This window comes from Podarcis gaigeae (assembly GCF_964106915.1).
Source record: "Podarcis gaigeae genome assembly, chromosome: 15".
NCBI classification, from domain to species: domain Eukaryota; kingdom Metazoa; phylum Chordata; class Lepidosauria; order Squamata; family Lacertidae; genus Podarcis; species Podarcis gaigeae.
This window is the reverse complement of record NC_139692.1, coordinates 3,053,505-3,077,483: the sequence shown is the minus strand read 5'-3', so window position 1 is coordinate 3,077,483 and position 23,979 is coordinate 3,053,505. Positions and strand designations below refer to the sequence as shown.

At 46.1% G+C, this 23,979-nt stretch overlaps 1 protein-coding gene and 1 long non-coding RNA gene across 2 annotated transcripts in view; one reads left to right on the top strand and one right to left on the bottom strand.

The window, feature by feature from the left end:
• The window catches only part of SLC25A37 (solute carrier family 25 member 37), a 40,270-nt gene extending 39,326 nt beyond the window's left edge, over positions 1-944 (bottom strand). Inside the window, exon 1 of the mRNA XM_083713775.1 lies at positions 700-944. Coding sequence (XP_083569901.1) covers positions 700-933 — 234 coding nt within the window. The 5' untranslated portion in view covers positions 934-944. The remainder of the gene's footprint in view (positions 1-699) is intronic.
• A 13,371-nt stretch (positions 945-14,315) lies between these two features.
• LOC310832264 lies at positions 14,316-16,192 on the top strand. The gene is made up of 2 exons (XR_014558221.1): positions 14,316-14,931; positions 16,117-16,192. It is a non-coding gene; the product is annotated as an uncharacterized lncRNA (long non-coding RNA).
• Positions 16,193-23,979: the final 7,787 nt, after the last annotated feature.

Genomic DNA, 23,979 nt, shown 5'->3' with positions numbered 1-23,979 from the left:
ACATATATTTAAAGCACACACTCCCCTAGTAAAATATATTTTTTAAATCCTGGGAACTGTAGTTTGTTAAGGGTGTCAGGAACTGTAGTAAACTGAAGTTCCTGAGATTCAGGGTGGAGGAAAAATGTGCTTTGAATGTATATGCATCCTTAGTCTCAAGTCTAAGCACCATCATTAGCAGAAACAGCATTTCCAGCTGCAGTGCTGAAGCACAATTATTATTAGACCGCAGAAATATGCAGAGTGAGTGGATCCTATTTGTAAGTAGTAGTAAAGTCAAGAAATGGCAATTTGAGGATATGGGTGGCGGAGAGCAGCCAGCAAAACACGCCCCTCTTGGCTTAAGGGGCGGCGGGGGGGGGGGGTCAGTTGCGACCTTTACAGAGATGTTGCTTGTAAGAGCCCAGATGGCACTGCCATGCTGCAGCGCAGCCCGACTTTTGCCTTGCCCGGGACCTGCCCCCCAGTCTCGCTCTCCTGGAGTCAAAGGCGAAGGGGAGCGGCGCTCGGGAGCCACGCGAGGGCGAAAGAAACACATGGCAGCCGCTGCCACTCGGACGGCGGAGCCCCAGCAGCCTGGGGCAACCAGGACTCGCCCGAAAGGGGCAGCGGAAGGTCCCTCGCGCGGGGGCAGCGCGCCCCTGCCCCGGGGCGAGGGGTCTCCTGGCTCCCCCGCCGCGCGCCCTCCCGCCGGCTCACCTTGACGGAGTCCACGGGGTACATGACCGTGTGCTCCAGGATGCCGGCCACCGCCCCGGCCATCATGTGCGTGCCCAGGGTGGCGCTGGGGGGCAGGCTCTCGTACTCCTCCTCGCCGGGGCTCTCCACCTCCATCAGCAGCCCGGGACCCGCCGACGCCGACGCCGCGGGGCCGCCCCCCGCCGCCCCAGCCGGGCTGCCGCTTCTGCCCCCGACGCCGCAGCTCAGCGCCATCCCAGCCGCAGCCCGAGCCAGGCGGCAGCTGCCGGGGAAGAAGAGAGCGAGCGCGCAGGGAAGGAGGAGGAGGAGGAGGAGGGGAGAAAGTTCACTTCTTCAAGTAACACCCCCGCCCGCCCCGCCCGCCCCCGCGGCCCCGCGCCGGCCAATGGCTGCGCGCAAAAGCTGGCGAGCCATTGGCAAGGGCCGCCCCGCGCCGCAGCCTCCTGGCAGCCGCAGCCGCAATCCTGCAGGCGCGCGCCGTGACTCACAGGCCGGCCAGCAAATCCCCGGGAACAGAAAGAGCGAGGCTCTCGCCCACTGGGCGGGATCGGGTCCTGCCTGGTTCCCGCCCCGCTGCAAAGGGGAAAGCCAAGTACTCTACTACCGCTACTACTACTACTATTATTATTATTATTATTACTACTACTATGCCGCGCTCAGAATGCAAGCAGGCACAGTCAAGTTGACTTGGGCTGCTGCCGGCTCGAAGGAAGACGGCTTGAGAAGGTTCCTCTTCTCCAGAACGGGGAGTGAGTTAAGGCACGCGGCCACGCAGTCTGCGGACTTGCAACGCATGGCAGCTTTGCAAAGAACAGCGCCTTGTGATGACTTCACGGGGCCAACTCGTGAGCGCATGCAGGGGCAGCGGAGACTCCGGGTGGGGTTTGGGGTGCGTTGCCCGCTTTACTACGAGGGTCTCCGCCGTGGCAATGAGGAAAACGCATCCGCACGTAACAAAGTCTCCCGAGCTTGCGTTACCCATTCTGTTTTCAATGACAGTCAGGACTTGGTGGATATGCTACTAATTGGATTTCTCTTGGTAGCAGCACCTATAGTTATAGCCACATTTTGGAAGGTGCGAATGTAATGCTCGGTGCAAGAGAATATGGTGTATTCTTACAGAAAAACTGACTCACAAATAAATACTGGCAAAGGGAACAAAGCAGGAGAATGATGGAGCTTCGTTTTGTTTACAAATTCTCCAGAAAACCAATGACCTGCTCCAAAGGTTTGTACTAGCATGTGGATCAACTCTACAATTCTATGATTCTACACGTTTTACAGGTGTATACGGTTACAAGTTGTGGTGTGTAGTATATACAGGAATACAGATTTTCATAATGTATTTTTTTGGATTTCTGGTGAAATAAAATGAAAATAATAAAATGAAGAGGTAATAATTTTAAAACACATTCCAAAAAAAATGTCAATAATAAACTGAAGATGCAAGGTGAAGGTATGAAAGCAAGGTGTTAAATGGAAATAAATAAAAACAACTCAGATATCTTAGGCAGTGTACACATGGCAGTTTAAAGTGGATTTGTGTTTTTTTATAATTTTTTTATTAAAGTTTCCATAATTTTTATGACAACAAAAACAAAACAAAACAATACATTAAACACCACAAACAAAAAACAAGTATAATTTCAAAATATTATTTTCTTATAGTTTACTTCCCCGACTTCTTCATACTTCCCCTTTCTGTATTCCAATTTTTAATTAATTATTCAGCAAATCCTTCCCTTATTTTCGTCTTAAGTTTAACCTTACTTATTTTCTTTAGCATATCCTTTACCACTAGTAACTGCTTATTTTCTAATCCAACATCATTTTAACACTCATTAATTTTACAGTAGTTCTTTAAATAGTCCTTAAATTTCTTCCAGTCTTCTTCCGCTGCCTCTCTCCCCTGGTCTCGGATTCTGCCCGTCATTTCTGCCAGTCCCATGTAGTCAATCACCTTCATCTGCCATTCTTCCACGGTGGGTAGGTCTTACGTCTTCCAGTACTTTGCGATGAGTATTCTTGCCACTGTTGTAGCATACATAAAGAAAGTTCTATCCTTCTTTGGCACCAATTGGTCGACCATGCCCAGGAGAAAGGCCTCTGGTTTCTTAGGGAAAGTGTACTTAAGTACCTTTTTCAGTTCATTATAGATCATTTCCCAGAAAGCCTTAATCCTTGGGCATGTCCACCAAAGATGAAAGAATGTTCCTTCAATTTCTTTACATTTCCAACATTTATTGTCGGGCAAATGATAGATTTTTGCAAGCTTGACTCGGGTCATGTACCACCTGTAAATCATTTTCATAACATTTTCTCTTAAGGCATTACATGCCGTAAATTTCATCCCGGTGGTCCACAGCTTTTCCCAGTCAGCATAAAGTGGATTTGATCCACCCCATGTGTGCATGTTTTCCATGCAACACTGTTCTCATCCAAGTGACAACCTGCACTTTCCCATCATTGACTTTGCATTATCCCAAACCACTGAGGAAAAATCCAACATGCAATTCCATGTTACGCATTGGTGGACATATTGCGTGGGCAGGGATTTTTTTAACAGTGCCATCTATCACTACACCTCCTCCTCTTGCCAAGGCTGCTGGTGGAGGCAGCCACACTTTTAAATTTTATTTTTAACCCACCGTTTTGTGGAAGTCTGGTAGGACTGCACAACAAAATAAGTCTGTGGAAATCCATGTGTCGGTGGCAGGTATCCCTTAGCTCTGCGCAGGCAATTAAAAAAGGAAAGTGCTGACCCTCATGCTTGTCCCTGTGGGTCAATTTGCAACACAGACAATGTCAGGCGAGGGTCCAGTGGCCTGAGGGTTCAGAATGTGGTAAAACCCCTTGTAGGCCATGTTCATCCACACAGGCCTTTCTCTGCACTGTATAGATGGAAGCATTGAAGAACCTTTGGCCCTCCATATGTTGCTGTCTCCAATTCCCATCACTTCTAGCCAGGATTGACAATGGTCAGGGGTGATGGGAGATGCATAGCCAGGGGGGCCGCTGCCCCCCATCAAGTAATAATAAATAATAATAAACAATAAATTTTCATTTATACCCCACCCTTCCCGGTTCAGAAAACTGGGCTCAGGGCGGCTAACAACAAATTTAAAACACTTAATTGTGATACAACAATAAACAGCATAAAATACAGTATAAAAGCATGAATAACAATAAATTCAAAAATCAAAAATCTATTTAGGGGGAAAATCCATCCAATAAACATTAGATGATCACCAGGGCTAGCTGGCTAAATTAGTCCTACTTGGGTCAGCGAGGAGACCAGGGGAGAATTAGCTGTGGGATCCCAGAGTTGGTAATCTTCATAAAAAGCGGGGGGGGGGGGGGGAGAAGGGGAATAAAAGATCAGGCTAAGTTCAATTTGAAAGCCAGGCGGAATAGCTCTGTCTTACAGGCCCTGCAGAAGGAAGTTAAATCCTGCAGGGCCCTGCTCTCATGGGACAGAGCATTCTACCAGGTCAGAGCCATCACTGAGAAGACCCTGGCCCTGGTGGAGGATAATCTGACTTCCTTAGGGCACTTATTATTACTAAAAAAACTATGGGACGCGGGTGGCGCTGTGGGTTAAACCACAGAGCCTAGGACTTGCTGATCAGAAGGTCGGTGGTTCGAATCTCCTACTCTTGAGTAGAGAGAATAGACTCTATGGCTTCAGACAGCAGGTGGAGGGATCCTGCTTTGGGATGCTCCCTCACATGAAAGCCTCTCTGCAAGTGAAAACAATGAAACAGTAGGAAACTTCCTTGCTGACGGCTGCATTCCCTCTGCAACTATCAGTTGAGGGGCGCATGCTGGCAGTAAGCAGGGCTGAAGCCAACTGTGAGCAGGACCAGTTCCTAAAATGGGTGGTGCCTGAGTCAAAAATGAGGACCGTGGTTTGGCCATCCCTGTCTTAGGACATCAGGGAGAAAAGTTCTGGCCTATCCTGCTCACTGTTGCAGCAGTTTCCTACCTGTGGGGACTCATTCAGGGACAGGAGCATCATTAAATGCACCCCCCACACACACACACATTCCACCTGCTGCCTTCAGAATCCTACCACCAAATCTCACTGTGGTCACTTCCACACATGGCTTCCACACTTCCACACAGTGAAAGCGCATTGCTTCCGCCAAAGATTATTGGAAACAGTAGTTTGTTAAGAATGCTGCAAACTGTAGCTCTGTGAGGAGTAAACTACAGTTTCCAGATTTCTTTGCAGGAAGCCATGATGGGAATGTGACGTGCAGATGTAGAAGGGGCAGCTCCAGAAAAGCAAGGTTGGGGGAATGGAGTCAAATAATGTTATTGAGGGATAAACAAGGTGTTGTTGTTGTTGTTTAGTCATTTAGTCATGTCCAACTCTTTGTAACCCCCTGGACCAGAGCACGCCAGGCACTCCTGTCTTCCACTGCCTCCCGCAGTTTGGTCAAACTCATGCTGGTCGCTTCAACAACACTATCCAACCATCTCGTCCTCTGCCGTCCCCTTCTCCTTGTGCCCTCCATCTTTCCCAACATCAGGGTCTTTTCCAGGGAGTCTTCTCTTATGAGGTGGCCAAAGTATTGGAGCCTCAGCTTCACGATCTGTCCTTCTAGTGAGCACTCAGGGCTGATTTCCTTCAGAATGGAGAGGTTGGATCTTCTTGCTGTCCATGGGACTCTCAAGAGTCTCCTCCAGCACCATAATTCAAAAGCATCAATTCTTTGGTGATCAGCCTTCTTTATGGTCCAGCTCTCACTTCCATACATCACTACTGGGAAAACCATAGCTTTTACTATATGGACCTTTGTTGGCAAGATGATTTCTCTATTTTAACAAGGTAATCCATGCCTTATAGGGTCTTGATATCACTGTGCCTGAAAGGTGGAAGAGCAAATGGGGTACTAAGAAATATTTCAGGGAGCTTCTGTCAAAGTCATCCAGTTTGGTTTACTTAAGCAAAAGAAATCCTGGACCTGTGCCTGGAGAGCACAGCACAAAAGGAAGTGTGGATGAGTCCAATGTTGTTTAGAAAGGTCACCATGATTTTCTTGCAGACACTGAAGCTCTCACTGAATTGTCCTAACTGCGCTTCCTGCATTTCACTGCAGTTTGTCCCAGCTATATCTGTTTCTTCCCTCTGTACCCATGTGCCTCCCAGCTGATGACAACAGTCCCAAGTGTATGATGCAGTGGTCTCTCGCCCACAATTGTTCGTGCCACAATAAATGTGTTGGTCTAGAATGTGCCACCAGGCTTATAGATCCACCCTGTGCATCAGGAATAGGGAATGTGTGGCCCTCAACATGCTGTTGGACTCCCAATGTCTATCAGCCCCAACTTGCATGGCCAGTGGTCAGGGATGATGAGAGCTGCAGTCCCCTCCTTGTTGTACATCCTATTTATGTCCACTGCCTGTGTGCCACTGATGTGGTTGTCCTTGCAGATGTGCTTGTACATCATGGTGCTCCCCAAGCCTCCCCCCCCCCAATGCAATGGGCCTGTCTGATGCCAAATGTGCCTATTTCCTGGTCAAGTAGTTGCTGCAATTATCTACAAGTAGAACTGGACCCAGGCCAATATTTTGTGGTTGGGAACATGTAATAATTTCTCCCAGAGAGTGCTTTCATTAATATAGCAATTGCCCTGTGGAAGTATCACTGCACAAATGCTCACAAGCACCTACTGGACACTTCTTTTCCGGTATACGATACTTCTTTAGACTCAGAGGACTTTTATAGAAGACAGTTTATAAATAAATAGATTTAAAACATACCTATCAGCAACCAGGATGGAAAAACAAGGTGCAACCTGGGCTTTGAGATTAGGGAACCTGTGGCCCTCAAGTGTTGTGGGATGACAGATGCCTCTGAACTGTCACTAATTTGCAGGGAGGAGTCACTCACATGCCACAACATTAGGTTTGCACATTTGAAGTGGATTTTGTCAGGATTTTGTCATCCTAGGACAATAAATCCACTTAAACAATCAATACGCAGACTTTTCATTACTTGGAAAGTGGTGGGGGATATTCCAAGGGGGCCACAGGTGAAAATCATGTAAATAGAGGACCACGGGATGAGACTAGGGGGCCACAGAGGGAAGCGAGAAGTGAAGAAAACAGAAAAGTGATCGAGAAAAGAAAACAGAAAAAAAGAAAACAGAGAAGTGAAGGAAAGAGAAAACAGAAGTAGAGTGAACAGAGAATTGACTGTGCTTCCCAGTGGAAGGATCGCCACTGCGGCAACGTCACTTCCGCTTCCTCCTCCCTCCCACTTCTGCCCTCGTCCTCTGCGCACACCAAGCTCTCTGCATCTTGCTTGTTGTGGGCAAGAGGCACGGCTGCAGCAGGGTTAGCGGGATAAAGCTTTGGGATAAAAGCAAAAGTGTTTTTCATGGCATTTCCTACTTGGGATGTGGCAGAATCAGGTTTCAGTCGTGTGAATTATTTACTCAGCCTAATGCGAAATCACTTTAACATATTGGACAGAACCAGATTTAAAAAGCTTGTTTCTGGTCATTGAGAAATACTTAAAGTATATATTTTTATGTAATTGCGTTTTGTATAAATTATAAAAATTATAAATAAAACATGTTCTGTTTACAAACAAAACATTTAACTAGCTGAAGTCACAAGGAGGGCTTCAGATCCACCATGCCTGTTCTATGGCATGATACAGGCACCTGTAATCCCAGCTCCTGGGTGCAAATAGCAGCTAGAAGGGACTGATTTATGTCTGGAAAATGGCACCAAGAGAAAAAAGATTATTGTTCCCAATGCCCAAGCTAATAAGGCTGCAGTTCTAACCCACTTAACTGGGACTAAGTAGGCTCCATGAAATTAAATAGCACTTGCTTCTGAGTAGATATGGCAAGGATTGCATTGTTAGTCTCGCTTAACTAGGTGGATAAGCCTCTTCCACTCTGACCTTCTTCAGCCTCCTTGTCCTAGCAAGCTGGCACACATCCACCAGTTTCCAAAAAGTACAGTTTGTTACTTTTCAACTGATTAGGAAGACTGAGCCAAGCTTATCTTAAGCTACTTTCTAAGGGTAGGAGGTGTGTACTGCCACTTCCCAACTTGGGCTATGTGCATTCCGTCCGATAAAGAAGGTGCGGCCGGTTTTAAGCACCCAAGTGGGAGGAAACGTTTCTGAGAAGTGAGACTAGCCCTTGTTATCTAGCAGATCCAGTAGAATCTCTTATCTTCGCTAAAATGCACCCTCCCTAGATGCAGCATGTGTGGGAGGCCACGCACACCCTTCCCTACGAAACAAGTGGTGGCCCATCATCTCATGGGAACCTAGGAAACATGGTTCCATCTTGTTCATAAGGACATAAGAAGAGGCTGCTGGAGAGGCAAATGGCCCATCTAGTCTAGCATCCTCTTCTCCTGTGCTACTTTGTGGAAGCAGATGAGTGAATGCAACTACAAACTGATCCTTCTTTCAAACCACGTTTAGCTCTCTTGCCAAGCTATTCATTTCTCCTTCCATATGGGTGTATTTCCTTCCTTCCTTCCTTCCTCTCTCTCTTTAAATTATGAAGCAAAGAAAGAAAAAATAGAGGTGGCTCACTGAATTTGGGGTACGACCCACCAACTGAACAGTCTTCTTTCTAGCCAGCTGTTTCAGCTGCAGAGCAGTAGACTGAAGATTGTTCCCCCAGATTCCAGAACTTTTCAGGCTGTTCCTTGAGCTTCACCAGCCCTATTAGATCTTACAGAGGAAGCCAAGGATGGCACACCAGATGATGCCCAGGCAACCCCCACTCTTCTGTTGCAAATTATGGGTTCCTTCAGATGACCTGTTTATTCAGCATTCATCCTGATCTACTTGCACAAAGCTTTCACAGGGGTCAGGATATGACCTGTCTTCATTGAGCATTCATTCTGTTTTGTCTGTGGGGAAGTTATGTGACCATGCACATTCATCCTAAATTTATCCTGATTTGCTTGCAGAGTGTTTACACGTCTTCCCGTTAATCATTTGTTCATTACATATTTTACAAGGCATTTCTTCATTCATTTACAAACCACAAATACTCCTTTTCTCTCTTTAAATTAGTGTGGATTTGTAGTGTATTGTTATGAGCAGGGGGGAGGGGCAGTAGGCTGAATACCTGAGTCCCCTTCTCATTATTGGAATAGCCAAGCTAGCTTCTCAGTGAGGTGATGGACCAATAAGGAAAACAAAGGAAGTGGCTCTGTGCGAGACAGAGATGGGTGGGGACCCATCACTCAGCTCACTGCTAGTTAGAAGGACAACGGCAGGATTGAGAGCAGAGAGGTGGAGTGATGTGAGCTAGAAGCAAGGCAGCTTCTTGTGGTGTTAATGCTGTGAGCCTCTCCATTGTAGGTTCAGGTTGTATATATGTGTAAATAAACCACATCTCATAAAGGCACCACATTCTCCACTGTCCCTCACTCCAAAGGAAACACTGCAGCCTCGCACTGCTCAGAGACTGGGTTGGCTGCAGCAGTATATTATCAGATAGAGCATTTTAATCAAGGGGGCCAGCTGAAATAAAAGAAGGGGGGCCCAGGTAAGCCCTGTCCTGCATAACTGATCAGAAGACATGGCACACACACAATTTGAATTGCATGCCTATTAACTTGGGGGGGGGGCACTAATATTTTATTGGGCGACCGAAGGGACCTTTGCTCCTAGGAGTTGATTCCTGTTGCTTTAATCCACTTTAAATTATGGCATGTGTTTGAGTCCTTCCTGCAAAATACCGTACTGCCTGGAGGCTCCCTTAAAAATATGAGACATGATAATGGAACCTTCTGCATAAAAAGCATGCAGTCTAACACTGACCTATGATCACTCTCTTCTGAGCACAGGGGAAGCGGGGCCATTTGACCTTTTCTCCACTCACTGCTTCTTGCTGCAACTCTCCTCTCCCCTTGCAAACTGTTTCTTCCTTCCCAGATGCGTTTTTGCTCTCAGGAACATGTGCAGTAGGGCACAAGCAGCCATGTATGCAAGCCATCTCTCTGCAACCCACAATTACCAGGATTCTTTGGGGGCAGCCACATGCTTTAAATGTATGACGTGGAGGTTATCCTAGTCTGGATATAAGAGATCTGTTTTACTTGATGGAGCTGTGATATTCTGGTGGTAGGTCTAAAGGTCCCTTGGCAACCTTATCCACAGTGAACACTGTATAGCAGCTGGGTTGTCAGTTTTTAAACTAGTTTGTCACTGTAGCTCTGCCTTTAGCAGATTGAGATACAGGCATTCACAGGAGATTTCGTTCATCCCCATTATAAGCCTGCTGATGTCTGAACAGTGTTGTCAGGTGACCTTTGACCATTGTCCAAGCTGGCTGGTGTTGATGGAAGTTGAAGGCCAATGACATGTGGTAGGCCACAGATTCCCCATCCCTGTAACATAGTGTAGGTGCCTTGAATATCAAAGGGGATACAACTGGTCACAGTGATTTGAATTCTGTATGCATTTCTAAGAGTCGCCTAGGAATGATGCAAAAGAGGCCAGGGCTCTTAGGCCTTCAGTAGTTGTGCAGAAGGAGGCATTTCAGCAGGTGCAGCTTACAGGACAGGTTAGACCTGCTGGAATCTCCTCTCCTATGCCTCTATTAAAAGTTCAGAAATCCTGGCCTCTTTTGCATCTGGACAACCAACTGCAACCACTGACTCGAGCGCCACACTTTGAATGCCCAGTGCACTTGCCTCACGCCTTGAAGTCATGCTGCTGCAATGCAATGTGATGTCATAACGTCATATCATGACACTGCAACAGCAACATGGTGGCGTGAGGCGCGTGATCGCTCTGGCACCTCGCACCTCACGGCAGCAACTGAACTGGTGCCTGTGCCTCTGCTGCAGCAGGGGGTATGGGCTGGACATCCACAGAAAAATTGCTGTGGGCAGAGGCGGAGCCAGCTTTGCTGGTACCCAGAGTGGCACACATGCTGTGCACCCACGGGCGGGGTTAGCCGCCCGCGGGAGCAGGGCAAGCGTCCCAGGGGGTGGGGCGAGTGTCCCATGGGGGCGGGGCAGTGGTGTCACCCCTCCTCAGGGTTGACACCCAGGGCGGACTGCACCCACCGCGCCCCCTTCCTCCGCCGGTGGCTGTGGGTGCCCAGGGCCCCCTGAACTTGGTCCCCTGGCAGCCACCACCTATGGCCCTCCAGATATTGCTGGCCTACAAGTACTAAAACTTGTATTTGCGCAGGTGTAGCCCTGTCGTCTTTTGCATTTGGCTGCCCAGCCTCCACATTCCCACTTTTGTTGTTGTTTAGTCGTTTAGTCGTGTCCGACTCTTCATGACCCCAAAGGGCCTAGTCTTTCAGCACCCACCTTAGGGGCCCATTCATATGGGAACTGGCAAGTTCTAAGGAGACGTTTCTCAAGCATCTGGACTGTGGAAGTCATTTGGAATGGCAACTTGAGATGTTCTGTGGCTCCTGGAGTTAGTCAGTGGATGGGCAGTCTGGCTCTATCAATTTTAGGGAAACACTTCCAGCTTTTGTCTCTGGATTGGCAGTTTCCTGACCACAACAAGCTGCCTAACCAACTTCCAGCCTGCCCTACGGCCTTGGGAGTGTTAGTACGTAGGATTCGCTGGCTGGCTCACATCTGCTTGCTCATTTCATTCGCTTCCTGTAGGTTTTGTCCCTGAAGTTCCATGAGGACATAAACTCCGATCCAGTTCACTTTCCCTAGTGCAGAGCTTTCCTGGGACAGGGAGCGGCTCCACTTAGCAGAGTAATTATACCAGCTTTTGTGTTTCTTCCTTGACCCAGTCTCTTCAGCAACTTGTCTTTCTGGTTTGGAGGGCCTCAGGTAACACAGGTGAAGCTGCGGTGTCAGTGATTGGTAGGCACAGAGAAAGCAGAAAGGCATGCAGAGCAAGTGACAATGCCCAGATTAATCGCACATGGCCTCTGCAGTGTGTAATGTACATGCACACCCTCCCGGCAGGGAGATGCAAAAAAGACCATCCTCCTGCATGTAGGAAGAGCCTGCTGGATCAGGCCAGTGGCCACCCTCATCCAGCATGTCATTGACCAGGCTGATGTCCATTATGGGAAGACCACAAGCAAGACAACTCCCATCACCCTGACCATCGTCCACGCTGGCTGGGCTTGATGGAAGTTGAAGGCCAATGACATCTGGTAGGCCACAGATTCCCCATCCCTGTAACATAGTGTAGGTGCCTTGAATATCAAAGGGGATACAACTGGTCACAGTGATTTGAATTCTGTATGCATTTCTAAGAGTCGCCTAGGAATGATGCAAAAGAGACCAGGGCTCTTAGGCCTTCAGTAGTTGTGCAGAAGAAGGCATTTCAGCAGGTGCAGCTTACAGGACAGGTTAGACCTGCTGACCTCTCCTATGCCTCCTCTCCTATGCCTCTATACAGAAATCCTGTCTCTTTCTGCATCTGGACACCCTTCTGCAACCACCTATAGCCCTCCAGATGTTGCTGGCCTAGAACTCCTAGTCCCAGCATCCCTGAATGTTGGCCATGCTGGCTGGGACTGATGAGAGTTGGAGTCCAATAGTATTGGGAGGGCTGTAGTTCCCAACCCTGCAGGAGTGGCCATTCCTGGTCCTTTTACAGGACTCTGATTTGTAAACAGCAGGTGAAGCTTCATGACATGAAGCTAAATGTGTTTGCCTACTAATTGCTGGAGATTGAACAGATATTGAACATGGCAGCTGATGGTATTTTGGGACAGTTAGGCAATCCTGTTTAAATTAAAATACTGGTTCATAAACAAGCAGATGTTAATACAGGCTTACTCAACCTCGGCCCTCCAGATGTTTTGAGACTACAGTTCCCATCATCTCTGACCACTGGTCCTGCTAGTTAGGGATCATGGGAGTTGTAGGCCAAAAACATCTGGAGGGCCGAGGTTGAGGAAGCCTGTGCTAATTAGGAGGGAGGTGTTATTCTTACTACCCAGCAGTTAACCTGAACTTTGTATTAAATGCAGGAATATAACAACCAGCTGCTTGTCTTCAACATAAAATTTGTATCTGCTAATGCCAGTCATTCCGTGTTGTAACCAGATACTTGGGAGGAGAAGGGAGCAGCTGCAGATGTGTTTTGAACAGATAGGAGCTCACCCATCCTGAATGCTACAATGTATTTCTCGTCCGTCAGCTTCTTGTCTTAGAGGAGCTTCATATCCATTTTTAAGATGCACTGTAATTTCCAACACAGAAGAGATGAAAGGGGGGGGTTACTTTTGGGGATTATAAAACAACATGTTTCCTTGTGGAATGCTGCTGTCCAGCCAGCCTGCCATGTCCTTTTTCAGGATACTCCATTCCACCTGCCCACCAACACTAATTTCCATTCCCCCTGCCACAACTGTCAGTCAGCGCTCCATGCCCTTTGAGCATGCTAGCCGCTTAGAGCACGCTTACATCTAAAGCATATTCAATGCTCATTTAAAGCACATGACTTCCCCCAAAGAATGCTGGGAGCTATAGTTTGCTAAGCATGCTGGAAATGGTAGCTCTGTGAAGCAGAAACTACAGTTACCAGGATTCTTTGGGAGAAGTCACATGCTTTAAATTGATGCTAAATATGTTTTAAATGTATACTGTGGATCTGTATTGGTGGGAGGCTCTGCACACTTAAGATTTTTTCTAAATATTTTTTGCATTTGGGGAAAACGCGTGCTTCCCCCCCCCCCATCTCTGCTGACACCTCCCTCTTGTACACTGATGGTGTTCTTTTGGCTGCATAAGGACTGGCATTGGGAGAATGAGTTTGCCATTAGCATAGGGGTGCTATCGGACAAGGGCTTGAGGTTGCAAATGTAGGGAGTTGTAGTACTTAACCTCTAGAGGTTGCCAGGTGGGCAAAAGCTCCTCTAGAGGGCGGCTTAGTTGGGCTGGTTGCCCCATCTCTAATTAAGAACATCTGCAGATTTACAGGAACAGGTGTCCAGAATGGTTCAGGCAGGCTTTTGTGAAAACCAGAGTTTACCTGTAGAATATAAAGGACAGCATGAAGCCTCCTGTTTTCACACACAGAAGGTAATAAGAGCTCCTTCAGTTGCCAATAAGCGCCAGGAGTTGCTTAGAAGCCCAGTACACCTCTGTCACACTTGCACCCAACACTGCAGGTCCTACTGTGCGCAAAATCTGCATTGCCACCTTTGCCTTCAGGGCCAGCCCAATCATTAGGCAGGGTGACGCAGCCACAAGGTATGCGGGGACAAAGCATGTAAGAAAATGGCTTACTCTGTTGCCTATGCCTAAGCTGTCCTGTTACTGTGTGCTGTGGTGGAGGATTTGTTCCCACTGCCAATGTTGATGTAAGGTTGCTATTGATTTGATTTAATATTGCTATTAATATTTTGATTTGTGTGCCACTTTTCCCAAGCAACCAGGTTGAGCTCAAAGCAACTCACAACAATAAAAAGCCATCCATATATAATCATGTCAAAAACACAGAAGCACGAGGATAAGGAGCCTGCGCCCCTCCAGATGTTGCGGGACTAATGTGTCCCTGCACATCAACCTGACAGCACACTGAGCAGGTCCACAAGCAGGCCATATAGTCACTGTCTTCTCCACTATGCTGCAAAATTCTGCATTTCTGATTAAATTACATTAATGATTTCTAAACTTGTATCTATACATATAAATCAGCACATTTATTTATTGATCTACTTACACAAATCTGTGTCGTCTTCTGTAACATTGTGGAAGTAGTCACCCTCCCTCTCTTTGAGGGTAGAGAGGCAGGCACCACACATGGCGGCTATCAGGGCTCGGGGTGAGAAGAGATCCAACCATCTTCCTTTTGACTAACAGTTTAACTGCATGCCCTGTTGAGCCACAAAGATGTGCAGTTGGAATTGGCCTGACGTTGCTGTAATATACAGTTAGTGGCTCACATGAAAGGGTGCATGAAAGGGTAAACCTGAGCTCAGGTTGCAAGTGGGTGTAGTCTGACAGCCTCTCAGCAGGCTCTGCTCTCCCCTACCCCATCCCACTTTTCAGCATTTTTCTCTTCATGCTTCCTGAAACAAGCAAGAAGCCATAAGACCTTCGCTCCCTGCAAGTGTACTGAATCACTCTGAAAGGAGTCTTTAAAGCCTGCATCTTTGCTAACCCAAAGATTGCATGATCTTTTTTTGTAAGGAAACCAAATACTTTCCTTTTTAAAGGCGTTTGGAACCTTTTTCTTCTTCTTTGTTTTACTGCCAACAGATGGAGACTTGTTTGCTGTAACTTCTGGAAACTCTGTGAGTAAAATGTTCACTTATTTGCAAAGCTAAGTGTCTGTGATTTATTCTAGCCTAAGTATTTCTGTGGGGAACTTTGTTCAAAGGTGGATGAGGGCAGATGTAAACCTAAACAAGTTTTAATGTGCTTGAAGCCATTGTGCTAACTCTGCTACTGGAGAGTAGGAACTTCTTCCAAACCTCTCTCTCCAACACCATAAACCCAGGCAACAATACTGGTCCTAAGTCAGCCTGGGGTACAGCTGGACCTCAGCAGAGTTCAGCAGCAAAAGTATCTAAAGGAAGAGGAAGCCACCAACAGTGGTCACTTTCTGGGATCAAACTAAATGTGACATTGAGATGCATGGTTGCAACGAAGTGTCTTAGTTTTTCAGACGTAAATAGCTGCCCAAGAGAGCACAATCAGAATCAGAAGCACAGTGCATGGAAGGGAAAGGTAACCCTTCCTCCTCCAGCTGCTACTTTACCCCACATAGAAGCTTCCATTATAAATAATAAAACCTTGTAATATATAATGGCTGTCTTGTTTGACCCAGTGAATAGCTGGATGTGCTGACCAGCTGGGTCACAAGAGACTTGAGAATGATACGTCATCTGATTGAGTTGGGAACTGCAAGGCTTAGTAAGCAACTAGATTCCTGGAGAGCTATTTGTGGCTATTACTCATTGATTCATGACCTTTTTATAAACTTTTTTTATTTTTTAATATACAATAACTATAAATAAAAGTGTCCCTTAGATAATGGTACAGAACAACCTATAATGGGGAATGTGGATCCTGGGAATTGTAGTTTGCCAATTGTCCTGAGAATTATAGGTCAGTGGCAAACTTCAGTTCCTGGGAAACTTTGCAGGGAACCATGACTTTTAAAAGTGGTATAAGAGTGCTGTAAATGTATGGCTTGGATGTGACCTATATCAGTGGTGGGGAACCCCAGGACTGGGGTTGAATGTGGCCCCCAGGCCACTCTATCTGGCCCTTGGGACTCTTCCTCCAGCCATTCTTAAGCCACCCCTTCACTGGTCTTGCTCCACTCCCTTTGCTTGGCTGGAATGTGTTCTTGAACTGCCATAGTGCCTCTGTCAGGAACTGGCTGGTTGCAAAGGTGGGGGGGGCAGCAAAAGTCCTAGTTGCTGCAGGACAGGCCATCCAGTGTTAGGGGCCATTTTTGCCCCTTCCTACAGGAGTCTCCCACATTTTGTGACCTGGGGGCACATTTGGAAATCTCTTACGGGAACTACAAAATACCAATGTCACAGAAGAAAAACTGGTGATGCTCAGGTATGTCCCCTCCGAAAAAAGGTAAGTCACCTACACATCCCAAATAAAACAAAAACAGACACAAAAAGCAGGCAACACCCACAACCCACAGAAAACAGGCAACCTCCCCACCAAACAACCAAAACATAACCAGCCAAATAAGGCTCAAATTTTAAAAATAATGATTGGGAGGTGTCTGTTAGCTCCATGGTGCCCATGAATGCCACGTTGGGGGCCCCAAGTTTGAAGGGCCCAGTTAAACTGACAAAAAACATCTCAAGAGTGGATTGTATCCGATGCTAATCTTACTCAGAGTAGACCCATTGAAGTTTTTCAACCTGACAAACACATTTAAATGGGTCTACTTCCTTGGTTGGATGCAACCCAGCAATGTACTCTACACCCCATAACAGCTGCAGTCTTGCTATTAACACAGAACAAGAATAGGTCACACAAACACCAGCTGTTTTGTTCAATATATAGCCCATTTTACCGTAACAATATGTTTCGCCTATAGACCCAGAAATATAGCTGCTCTTGAAGGGCTGTTTGAAACACGGGGTCTGAGCTGCACCCGTCCGTCCGTCCACCCCTCCCCCCCGCCCACTGTGACATGGCGCCCCTAGATGCAAGGAGCATGACTCAGCAATAGCAGCCACTCAGACACAGCTGTGCTAAGAGTTCCACTGCCCCACAGTGGTAGAAATGAATCCCTGTGACTTTGTTTTGCGAGTTGATGCAATGTAGTAGCTGCAGCTGAGAGGCTGTGCAATATACCAGGAAGCCTCTGGTCCTACTCTCATCTCTTCTGTGAACTCCTACCCAGTCAGATGAGGAGCTCAGTATTACCTACACCTGTATTCTTCATCCTTGGGTTCCCAGATGGTGGACTACAATTCTATCATAAGAATTTAAAAAGAGCCTGCTGGATCAGGCCCATGGGAAGCCCCAAAGCAGGACCAGAGGGCAACAGCACTCTCCCTACTTCTGATTCCCAGCATTGAGACATTCTGCCTCCAACAGAGGAGATAGAACATAAATATTGTGGCTAGTAAACATTGATAGACTTAGGACTCAGAAAGCACAGATCCAAGGGGTTTCTCCCTTTCCCCCTCTTTAGCACTAAATCAGAGCAAACATCAACCTGGAGAAAACCCGAAATGCCATTTGCTCCAATTGCGTGCTAGAGAGTTGTTTTCCCAGGGGAAAGCAGTGGGACCAGAGAAAGTGTGGGAAAGCCCTAAGCCTCCATGGACTTTTGGTGGCCATCTCTGCTTCCTGTGAGAGTGAGTTCCATGGTTTAATGCTGGGCTGCTGTGTGAAGAAGGGCTTTCTCTTGGGTGTCCTGATTGTTCCAACATTCAGCTTCATTAGATCCCCCTGAGTTCAAGGGTTGAGAGAAGGAGCCAAACTTTTATGTATCCACTTTCACCACACTATTAATAATTTTATACACTTCTATCATGTCTCCTTTTGCTCACCTGTTCCCAAGACTAACAACCCCCAAATGTTGTAAGCTTTCTTCATTGGGAGAGCTGCTGTAGCCACTAGATCATTTGGGTTTCTCTTTTCTGAACTTTTTACCAGCTAGAATATCCTCAGCATCGTCCCCGCCTAACTTAGCCACTTATTAGGGGTGATGCGGTCCAGCCGTGCTTGTGGAGGGCCCATGACAATTGCTCTGGTTTGTAAATGTGTCCACAACCCCAAAATCTTGGCAACCCCCTCTCTGCTACTATGGTCACACCCTATTTTGGCTGTAAAAGGCACACTAGCAGTTTAGGCTGTTGTTTTTCTCATCATTTGGAAATCCTACTTCTGACCCCACCCCTTTTAATCACCCCTTTCCCTCACCTTGCTTTACCTTCCTGGTTTAAGGTTTGGTTCTGGAACGCTCCCCCCCCCCATTTTAAAGTTTCAAGCTCATATAGTGACACCCCACAGTACAAGGAACAACTAGCAGAATGAAAAGAGGCACATCAGCTTTCTTTTGAAATAAAACTATATGAAAATGATGTATAGATGGTATATAACACCAGTACAGATAGCAAAAATGTACAAAACCGGGTCAAACATATGTTGGAAATGTAAAGAAAAAAGGGGTACTTTTTATCATATGTGGTGGGAATGTAGAGAAATTTTAAAAAATTGGGAAATGATATACAATGAACTGGAAAAAAATGACATTTGTTAAGAAAAAGAAGCATTTTTGTTAGGGATTGTAGGACAAGACCTGCCAAGGAAAACAAAGAACTTATTTATGTAGGTATGCTACAACAGTAGCAAGAGTTTTGATAGTACAAGGATGGAAGAATGAAGAAATCCCGACGAAAGAACAGTGGCAAGAGAAATTGATGGACTATGCAGAACTGGCTAAATTGACATACAAATTGCGAGACAAGGACAATTTTGACTTCACGGAAGAATGGGAGCTTTTTACAAATTACTTAAAAAGACAACAAAAAGAATTGGACCCTTGGCAGGTTTTGAATAAACATTCACAAATTTTATTAGTTGAATATATGATAGATAAGACAAAGATATGTACAATTTTATAATATGCAGAGAATAAAATGTGTTGAGAAATCAGAGAAAGGAGCTGAGGGAAGTCTTGGGGGAGGGGGGAGGGGGGAAGAATGTATGTAATAATATGATTGATAAATGATTATGTTGAAATTGCTTAATAAAAAAATTATAAAAAAGAAGGGGGAAAAGTGAACCTCTATCCATCTACTTCCTTCCCAGTCAAAGCTCCAGTGTCAGGAGCTCGCCCTACACTCGAGTAGGACCCTACTGGCATGTTCTTTCCCTCCTGGTCATTCGTTCGGGAGCTTCGAAAGCTTTCTTCAGCCCGAACATCACAGCGACCGATGCCAACAGACACCAGCACACTTAGGGATCCACAGAGTGTTCGCAGTTTGCGTAACAGACCTCAGCAACTCGGCATTTTGGCTAATCTACCCTATTTACATATAAACACACACGGAGCACCGCAACATGGCTCCCTCTCTCTCTAGCATCAGACAGCAAAGAGAAAGAACAAAGGACAATAGTCCCACTTCACAGAGCACAGGAACACAAACATCTCCGTGTCTCCGTCACTTCCCACTCTGTGTCATGTGATAGACAAAAACCCCATGACTGCAATCACGGAGCAGGAATTCTTAACAACCATCACCACTGGACAGAGGACTAAGCTCTCCTCACAGCCCATGCTGCAACACCACTACAGCACTGTCCTTTAAAGAAAACACCGGGTTATTTATGGTGTGATCAGCAGTGCAGTCAAGTAATTTCAGACTCTAGACTTAAAAGCCTTCCTTGGGGAGGGAGGGTTCCTTAGATGGTTATGTGTATTATTTTACCAATGTGAAAATATGGCAAGCCTGTCCTGTGGCATTTGCCCCCCCCCCACCCAACCTGGCCATGCTACTCGACCTCTGCCTCAAAGTTCTGCCCTGATGGCACCACTTGGTGTAATACAGCAACTTTGGTTTGTTTAGGGCTTTCAAATAGATTTTCTGTTTGCAATATTGTTTTTACTTAACTTGGTCTGTTTTATCCCTAAACAATTGATTTCCTTAGACTGAAGATGGGGCTATTAAAATTTGACAGAGGTGTGGGACCACTAAAAATCACTCTGAGCCCATGGGATAGAGTGGGATATCAGCCAGCCAGCCAGCCAGCCAATAAAATATACATGATTCCAGTGCTTTTTTCTGGGGGGATGCAGGGGGCATGCATACCCCTAAACATTTTGTGAATCTTAGTTTGGCCACATTGAGGGGCAGTATTTCAATATGAGTAGGAAAAGGAGAGTACCCTTAAACATTTTTTAAGAAAAAAAGCACTGCATTAATCACATACTTGTGGGCATGCACATGGCTAGGAGGAAGGACCACAACTCAGTGGCAAGCAAAAGGTCTCGGGTTCAGTCTCCTAGTGGGGCTGTGAGACAAAGGCCCCCCCGTCTGAAACCATGGAGAGCTACTGTCAATCATTGGAGAAGATACTGAGCTGCAGGGACTAATGATTTGACCCAGTCCTATGTTCCTATGGCTGATGTTCATTCAACAGAGATGCAGCAGCACTTTAAATTGGTATTAACATTCATGCATAAGAAATCCACATACAGATGGGGACAATCTGGTGAGAAGGCACCACAGAAAAGCTTTCTTCTGCTTCTAAACATCTTTTTAAAGGTAAAGGGACCCCTGACCATTAGGTCCAGTCATGACCGACTCTGGGGTTGCGGCGCTCATCTCGCTTTATTGGCCGAGGGAACCGGCATACAGCTTCTGGGTCATGTGGCCAACATGACTAAGCCGCTTATGGTGAACCAGAGCAGTGCACTGAAACACCGTATCTATTTATCTACTTGAACTTTGACTTGCTTTCAAACTGCTAGGATGGCAGGAGCAGGGACCAAGCAACGGGAGCTCACCCCGTCGCGGGGATTCGAACTGCCAACCTTCTGATCAGCAAGCCCTATGCTCTGTGGTTCAACCCACAGCGCCACCCGCGTCCCATAAACATCTTTTTAGACATGTGTTAAAAACATTCTATTCTTGACAGTTCCCACAGTGCAAGTGCCATGCGTGCCCTGTCATTCAAGCTATTTTGTTCCTTCCTCTTGTGAATGACTGCCTAGGACCTGTGTGTATTCAGCTGCATTTCCACCAAGGGGTTGACACAATGACCTTCCTGTGTTTTTCCTATAGGGTCCTTAAACATGACACCCTGGTACTTCGACCCCCTAGGCAGCACTTTAGCAAATCTCTCACCTAGGTCAATTAATGCCAGCAAACATCACTTCCTGTTGCTCAGCATGAAATAGCATTGTTGTTTTTTAAAAAAACTTGTAATTTCTAGAAGTTCTCAAATACAAGGTAAGGTTTCACATTACATGAGCAATAACATAAAACACTAACGTAATTTTAATACTGTATATTGCTGTGCGCACCCCAATATCCAAGTGATAAGAGGCTCCAGGGGTTCCAGCATTTTCCCAGTACATGTGCAGTCCACGTGGAAAGATCTAGGGGTCTTGGTGGACCACAGGCTTAACAGGAGTCAACAGTGTGATGCAGCAGGGGGGAAAGCTAATGCTGTTCTAGGCTGCATCAACAGGTGTCTAGTGTCCAGATCAAGGGAAGTAATAGTAGCACAATTTAAGGAGCACCACAGTTCTGGGCACCACAATGTAAGGAGGATGTTGACAAGCTGGAATGTCCGCAGAGGAGGGCAACCAGGATTATCAAGGATCTGGAAACAAAGCCTTTCAAAGAGCGCTTGAAGAAGCTGGGTACATTTAGCCTGGAAAAGAGGAGACTTAGAGGAGATATGATAGCCATCTTCAAATGTCTTAAGGGCTGTCACACATAATAATAATAATAATAATAATAATAATAATAATAATAATAATAATTATATCCTGCCCTCCCCGGCCAGAGCCGGGCTCAGGGCAGCTAACATCAGTAAAATTACAGTAAAAACATAATAGGGGAAAAAACCAATTTAAAATACAGATTAAAATGCAATTTAAAATGCAGCCTCATTTTAAAAGTATCCCATAAATCAAAACCATAAGGGAGGGAAACATAAGGGTCAGACTGAATCCAAACCAAAGACCAAGTGGAACAGCTCTGTCTTACAGGCCCTGCGGAAACATGTAAAGTCCCGCAGGGCCCTAGTCTCTTCTGACAAAGCGTTCCACCAAATCGGGGCCAGTACTAAAAAGGCCCTGGCCCTAGTTGAGACCAATCTAACCACCTTGTGACTTGGGACCTCCAAAGTGTTGTCATTTGTGGACCTTAAGGTCCTCCGCGGGGCATACTAGGAGAGGCGGTCCCGTAGGTATGTGGGTCCTAGGCCACATAGGGCTTTAAAGGTCAAAACCACCTTAAACCTGACTCTGTACTCTGCCGTACAAGCTAGTTTTCTCTTGCTCTGGAGAGTAGGACTTGAACCAATGGCTTCAAGTTGCAAGAGATTTTGACTAAACATATGGGGAAACTTTCTGACAGTAAGAGCTACTTGACAGTGGAACAGTCTCCCATGAGAGGTGGTGGACTCTCCTTCCTTGGAGGTTTTGAAGCAGAGGTCAGATGGCCATCTGCCATGGATGCTTTAGCTGAGATTCCTGCATTGCAGGGGATTTCACTAGATGACCCTCAGGGTAGCTTCCAACTCTACGATTCTCTGATTCTAGGGTTTGTTTTCCTGGGAATGTAGGTCTCTGGGTACAGTAATGTCTTTATATATAGTTTTATTTACAGATATGTACAAACTAAGCATAAGACAGAAGAGCTCACAGCATTAACAATCCCTACAACCTCCAAAGCCACAGCTTTATTTCAGCAAAGAAAGTAAATCAAGCGTCTGTGTCTCTCTTTCACCTTCTGACGCCCGACCAGACTAAGACAAATACAAGCTCCCTGGCTTATTTCCCCACCCCAGGATGACGTGGCATCCAGCCAGGTGAGGGCGGGAGGCTTACCCCCTCCTGAAAGCGCATCACCAGCCAGTTGTCTCTATGGTAACATGTTTGGTCTTGACCAACTCTTTACACATGTAAATGGATACCTAACACACTTTAACAAAGAGACTGATTTGACAAGTCCAGCAGGTCCTGCTATTAGAGACTACAGTCTTACAGTTACAAAATCACAGGCTTGGTTGGAACCCATCCTAACCAACCTCCAGTCCTATAACAACTGCTACAAATTTGAAAGAAATGGGCTATGGATAGGAATGTTCACAGTCATTGCCTTTATCCACGGTACACCCTGGAATGTTTCAGCATAAGGTTCCTTGTTAGCAAACCCAGCCAAAGGCTTTCTGTGTGACTGGGACCCCATAGCTTCCTTGGGGCTTGTGTCCTACTTAATGTAGGAAAGGGTCCCAATTGCCTGCAGTTATCTCCCATGCTTTACCTCTCAAAACCCAACATTGTCAAGTGAGTTTCCCTAAAAGAATTCTTGCTGATGTAGTTTACCCCTCACAGTGTTTTGAGGGAAAGAATGCGCTTTAAAGGTGTAGTGTGTACACAGCCCATGTCTGAAAGCCCCACCCTCCATGTATGGGACACCTTTACACAAGAATCAATGTAAAAAATATCAGCAAATATCACTTCCTTTTCACTGCAGTGCTTTGATAATGTCATGCATTCCCCAGCAGAAAGGATGAGGATAGGGGAAACTATTTATTTACCTATATATTTAAATATTTATTAACCACACTTTTCATAAAAATACAGCAAAGCAGAGTACAATATACAAAATTGTCAGCATACATTTGAAAGTGGGCAGAGATTATTCTAGGCTTTTTCCTACAGGGCAGGACCTGCTACAATCAACATTCAGTCCCTAGTATTCAGTCCCTACAATTCAGTCCCTACAATCAACATTCAGTCCCTAGTAAACATCAGAGACCACCAGAAGTGCTCCATCAGAGGTTCTCTTTCACTCGAGGCCCGTATTCAACACTAGTCCTACTCAGAGTAGACACATTGAAATCAGTGGACTTAAGATACTCATGTCCATTGATTTCAATAGGTCTACTCTTAGTAAGACTTACACTGGCTACAACCCTTAGACTTCATGCAATTGCAAACTCTGGTTATGTGGGCTGGGGGGAATATGTAGCCCATCTTGCTCCCTATCCACACGTTATTCCAGATATTCCTTTTATTTCACATTCAGGGCAGTCATACCACAAAAGCCGGTTTTGAATGCTATTTGTGTCAGTAAGGTTTTTGGGTGATCATGCTGCCTCATTTCCAATAG